The sequence below is a fragment of the Xiphophorus maculatus genome, chromosome 11 (genome assembly GCF_002775205.1).
Source record: "Xiphophorus maculatus strain JP 163 A chromosome 11, X_maculatus-5.0-male, whole genome shotgun sequence".
Taxonomy (NCBI): domain Eukaryota; kingdom Metazoa; phylum Chordata; class Actinopteri; order Cyprinodontiformes; family Poeciliidae; genus Xiphophorus; species Xiphophorus maculatus.
The window spans coordinates 15,663,336-15,669,335 of NC_036453.1; the positions used below are offsets into that span (position 1 = coordinate 15,663,336).

At 36.6% G+C, this 6,000-nt stretch overlaps 1 protein-coding gene across 2 annotated transcripts in view; it reads left to right on the plus strand.

Moving 5' to 3' along the window:
• LOC102228205 (opioid-binding protein/cell adhesion molecule homolog) overlaps positions 1 to 5,642 on the plus strand; it is a 264,906-nt gene extending 259,264 nt beyond the window's left edge. For both annotated transcript variants that reach the window (XM_023342407.1, XM_023342406.1), the window contains 2 exons: positions 412 to 447; positions 3,734 to 5,642. In XM_023342407.1, the coding sequence (XP_023198175.1) occupies positions 412 to 447; positions 3,734 to 3,834 (137 nt within the window). In that variant the 3' untranslated portion in view covers positions 3,835 to 5,642. The remainder of the gene's footprint in view (positions 1 to 411; positions 448 to 3,733) is intronic.
• Positions 5,643 to 6,000: the final 358 nt, after the last annotated feature.

Below are 6,000 nucleotides of genomic sequence, written 5' to 3' on the forward strand. Positions count from 1 at the left end.
ATGAACCCAGCATGGTAAAAAAAAAAAAAAAGGTGATTTCCACAGGCAAAAAATATAATGAAAGATATAACATTTTTGAAGTAATTATGAGTTTTTATGTATTACAAACAGCACTTGTTTAGTTAATAGACAACTTACAACATATTTAGGCCAACAACTAATTGTGGATCCCTTTAAGGTGAACAAAATACCAAGGAGAATCAATATATTGATATTTTCCCATCGGTAAGTCGGCCTTCTAGCACTGGCAGTTTTTTAGCTTGAACCCCTGAGGATAGAACGGTGCAGGCAGAATGTAAAAAAGAAAACTCTCACAGGCCTACTTCTCAGGCTTTTTTCAAGTATTCTCAATGATGTGTTGCTGTTCTGTTTCCAACTTGTGTCTCTGTTGCACTTGTTTCCCTGATGTAGTGGTAATTGAACCCACTAGCTCAACACTACTGCAAGGTTAGTATTCCACACCAGCGTGTATTTCAGCAATGTTCAGAAAGCATTAACTGCATGCCGGTAACCCCTTCAATACTGTCATTTTCACAGTTGTACTCGGTTCCCTTTCCGTTTTCGTATTTGACGAGCGGAAAGAAATAATCTCCTGGCTCTTTCGGTCCTTCTTCATTCCTGCTTTTTTCATTAAACGAGATAGATGTTTTAACGATCGTGGGACGGGTTTAAATCACGATGAGGATAAATGTCAAAGCAAACTGCCGTCAGTGTATAATGTGACTGATTGTGAAAATGGCAAATGCAAACTCCATTTCTTAATCATCTTTCATCTCTCTCCTTTTCACACCTAACTGGCCCTGTGTGACATTGGCTTCATTTTGATTTTTGCATGCTGCCATTGTAAGTATTCATCATCTTTTACCATTTATAATGTCCTTGACTGAACCTGTATGCCTGTACGGCCAACTGTGCGCAGCATTCTGCAAAGATAAACAGATTTGGAGACGTTGATACTGTTTATTTAATCTGAACGGCGATCTTTTATGCACCTCGGGTATAAAAATCTACAAATTGTCCTAGAAGTGCTGCTGAAACATAGATAAACGTCTCACTTACTACATGCAATGACTGCTAGTTGAAGAGTCTCGTAAGCAAAGCCACTTCATTAAGACAGCAGAAGTGTATTAATGGCCTTTCTTTTAAATACAAGTGAATGTAATTATTCTAATAAGCCATATGCAGGATTAGAGATAATCCGCTGTAGCAGAGCAACTGGAAAGAGACCCCAAAGGATCCTGTGGAATAGTGAAAATTCCGGGGAAATGATTAGTCGCGACATCAAAAGCTTCAAAGTACAAAGTTAAAATTTGGCCTCAATCGAAATACATTGTTTTTTTTTGTTGTTATTTTTTTTTTTTAGACTGACCTAATTTATCAAAAGAAAAAAAATGGATGAAAAAAAGGTTTCGCTAATTGCAAAGTAACAGTCACGTCATAATAAGTACGTAACCTTGGTTTTGAGGTCTAGATTGCTTTGCAAAAATACTAATGAACACATAAAAATTATACAGTTTGCTTAACTTTAATCTAAAAATAGTACCCAGTGTTTCCCTTGCAGTCAGCTCTGGCTTGGCAGATTATCTATGCTTGCTGTATGTGCAGAGAAAAAGAAAAACAAGTCCAAACTGAGACACAAAATATACCTACCAGTATTTATTTTGCTTTGAAGGTATTGCAAAATAAAATAAAATAAAAATGATAAAAATAGATGAAGTTCATTTTGAATTCAAAATACTTTATTAATCCCAGACAGAAATTCAACTTTGTAATTCAACTTTGTCTGTGATGTTGAGGCCTTCAGAGCTTCTGTTGTGTATCACCATTGCAATCAGTGATTGCATTGTGTTGGTGTGGAGTGCTCAGGTAGTTGCTTTATCAACAGATTTTATGGCATGGCACTTCACTTTCAACAACAGAGTGGTGATGAAGTATCTTGCATTTGCTGTCCGATAGAAAGAGTTGTTGCATTTATAGTGTGATTATACATTTGGACCTGTGCTCAACAACATATTTCTTATTTATGAATGTAAAAAATGACAGAAATTTGAATTTTGTTCTAACATTGTTTGTGCTAATATTTTGTACACGTTGTGTTTCTTAAAACCATCTTCTGCATCTTAAACCAGAAACATGTTCAATTTACTACTACGGAGAATACACTGATGTAGTTAACAGTAACGACAAAATGTCCAAGGACCCCATGAGAGGTTCTAATTCACTATACAACATAAATGTGCACATTCTGCTTTAAACAAAACAAAAACTCCCTCACATATTTAATGTATTTCTCTGCTCTGCTTTCCTTGCAAGCTTTTCCTCATTTTAGCAAGAAAAAAAGCAATAATTGGATCTTGCACAAAATGTTATATTTCTCATTACATGTTTGTTGCACAACTATCAGCTGCAACTTTCATTTAATATGATGTCATAAAAAATTCTTTGAAAGTGGATGTAAATGTAAATGTAGTTAATATGCTGCATTCCATTTGCCTTCGAAGATACAAGTCATTTTGTTGTAATCAAATAATGTGAATTTATCCTCTGTAAGTCTGGGGAGTGTTGATATTAACAATGTACAAGTTTTGGTATAAATGGTCTCTATATTCCAGATTAGGGATTGCTTTAACAGAGATTGGGGTATATTGCATCGTCTGTAGGGCGGTCAGAGGTAATAGGCAAACTGGTACAGATACGGTGATGCATAGAGGTTGGCTGTGATCTGTGGTTTAACAAGCTGCTCAAACATTTAGTTGTTCAGAGGAGACATATTTTTCTCTCTTGGTTTCAGTAGAAGCTTTGAAGCATCTGGATGATGGCTTGACTGAGAGAGACATTAATGTTGTCAGTTAGAAGACCTTCCAGTTCGGCGCAAGCTTTCAAGACAAACTCTGGGATGTTGTGAGGACCGGCTGCTTCCTGGGGATCCTGCTTGAAGCCCTCCGAGCGTCAGCTGTGCTGATGATGAAAGTCGACACATCATGTGGTGGGGGAGGTGCCAGGTTTCTCTCTAGCAGTTAAATGCGCACAAGCTTGCCGAAAAGTCGGTGACCCTGCCTCCAAGAGGGAAATTGCTGCCCTCAGGAACGGGGAAGGGGTTTATAACTTGTTAGTGTTTGGATTCCCTGTCACCTTGGTTTGACGTCCCCTTTGCCGCAGATGTGCCCCTGCATCTTGATCTCCTTTGAAAGTGCAGAGTTGTTGAGCAGAGAGCCGTCATGTCCCCTGTCCGCCCCGCTGGCTGCAAATGTGGCTCCTTCACTCGCATTTTTTATCATGTAAAACTTACTAGATTTTAAACTGCAAGCAGTTTGTTCTTGCATGTATCAGTACTTTTATGCACGATGGTCTTCAGAAATGTTCAACTTTCTAAATACGAATTAGTGGAAGTTGTCATTTTCAAGTTGGAACTTTGTAAGGTCGAGTAAGTGGAGTCCAACATTATGACAGAGGTTCGACAGAAAAGATAGGGAAACAATTTCCATCTCACCTGAGTTTACACTTAATCTAAATACCATAATGTATTTTATCTAATCACTTTCTGCTTAATGCATATTGTTACAACGCCACACAGTACGCTTCATTCCCTGGTAATGTTCAGATTTGTTATCAGCAGACAGAAGCTTCATCTAACAATTCACCCACCAGTAGTTTTAGCACTGTGGAAAAAGCAATGACTGTCTGTGAAACTTACTCTAACATTTTATTTTCCCGTTTCCTTCCTTCCTGTCAGGACCGAGAGCAGTTCAGGACGGCAGTGGCGGTGTGAAGACAGCGCACTTTCACACCTGTCTCCTCTTCATAGCATTTTTGCCCTTCCTGCTACGCTTTTGAAGAGAATTGGATTTGAAAACAATTGGTTTGTTTGCAAGCGTGCACGTGTGAGTGAGCGCGTGCGTGTGTGTGTGGGCGTGTGTGGGTGTGTGTGTGTGTGTGCGCATTTTTTTCTCCCACAGAAACATAAACTGATGCACAATGAAGTATCTTGTAAAGCACTGATTTTGACCTTCTTAATAAGTTTTGGTTGTCTTTCTTTCCTCTTTCAACTGAAGATTTTCAATATTTTTGTCTAAATTATATATATAAAAAAAATGTGTTACTTCCTTTGACATTTAAAAAAGTAACCTGTTATTTAAATGTCTTTATCTTATTGCAGTGGTTCTTTTATTTTTAATCACATTGAATATTAATCTCAGCTGCAGCAAAATGCAAATTTTCAGCTAGTATGAGAGGTGAATGATAAATACCTCAAAGTCAAAGTGAGAGAGTGGAGCAGGAGCAATGGAGGTTACATGAAGACATTATCATTTTGTAATGTATATTATTATCATTCAGTCTGCTTTGGAAGCAGAACTGTTTTTGACTTAAAAATTTTTTTTTCCTTCTCAGCGTTGTAATATTATTATAATATATTGGAGTTGTGTAATGCTAACTTTATTTTAATTTTCCAAGTATATTTAGTCCTGAATATGTTGAACATGAGAACAGAAGAGATAAAAAATTGTAATTATTTACAAATATATCAGATTATCTGTCTTTGTTGTCTATTCTTTTTTTTCTTTTCCAATATAGCCTGTACACTAAAGTGTTAAGTATATTCATAATAGTATTAAGTATTTAGAAATGGTGAAAGAGTTTTATTTCATTTTTGTAATGCCAATTTATGAATGCTTCTTGTTTTACCTCATGCCATTTATACATAACATAATTATTTGGAAAAAATAAAAATAAAGTGGACCTGCTCACGTTCATAAAAAAAAAAAAAAAAAAAGATTTACTGGATCGTTCATAATCTGTTAACAGAGAGTACCATGTTGTAGTTTTTATATATACAAAAAAGAAAAGAAACACAAAATGTGCTGGTTCCCCTAAATGATGTCCTGTGGCCGGATACAGAGCCCTGTGGAATTCCTTGATTGACGTCATGCTTTTCAACTGTATGTATTTGGTGAAATTCAAATAGTCCGACTATTTAAAAAAATGTTATGTCTTATTTTTTTACTTTTTCAAAAAAAAGGAAGCAGAGAATTTCCCAAGTCGAATTCTGTCAATCACAACAAGAAGTGGTTTGTGCACGGTGCCACGATGTTGTCCTTGATTCTCTGGGCCCAAAGGAGTGACATGAAGGTTTTAACAACATCTCGTGCATAGAAAGTTTTTGATATTAAGATTAAGATTATATTTCTCAAAAAAGTCAAGTCTGTCTCATGAATATTGGCTTGATAATGAGGCCCCGGGGTGAGTTCATGACGCTGTCTGTATTTGAAAGTCTTATTTGGAAGGTAGAACAGAAGCAGTTCTGGAGAAATTATAATGCAAATTATTTGTAAGCACTGTGATAAAACTGCAACAGGCTGCAGTTAAAGATGCTAAGATCAACATCTGCCCTGTAGGCAGTGGAAAATTCTAAGGGCCCTTGACCACAGCGGGGCCCCCACAATTTTTATAGAAATGGAAAAAAAAATCAGTCAATTACTGTTATTGTGTATTTTTTTTATTGTTTTTAGCAGTAAAAATTAAATGTTCCCCCTCCCAGACCAAAAAGCACACGTCCATATTTGCACTGAACTCCCCCCCATCTGCGTTAAATGGTTCGTTCCTGCTTAGTGCTTGACGGTGACGTTTCAGCAGCAGTCAGTAGAAGACAAGAACGACTGTGGCAAAATAAATAAATAAATAAATTTTAAAAAAAGAAGAAAAAGAACGACTGTGGCTGTTACTATGCTGCCTAAAAGAATAATAAAGTTATGTTTTCAAAAAATAGAGGTTTGAGAGAGAGAAAAAGACAAGAGTGTCTATTTGTAACAGATTTTCTCCTCCAAGAGAGGTGAGTAGACCGTGTGAGATTATCAACCATTTAGCATAGTTAGCTTAGCTACAGACCACTGTTTGCCTCCATAGCATTAAATGAATTAAAGAAAATAAATACCAAGATATTCATAATTTTAACTTGTCCCTGTGCCTTTTGCCACACTTGACAACAGGTGAGTCAGTCAGCAG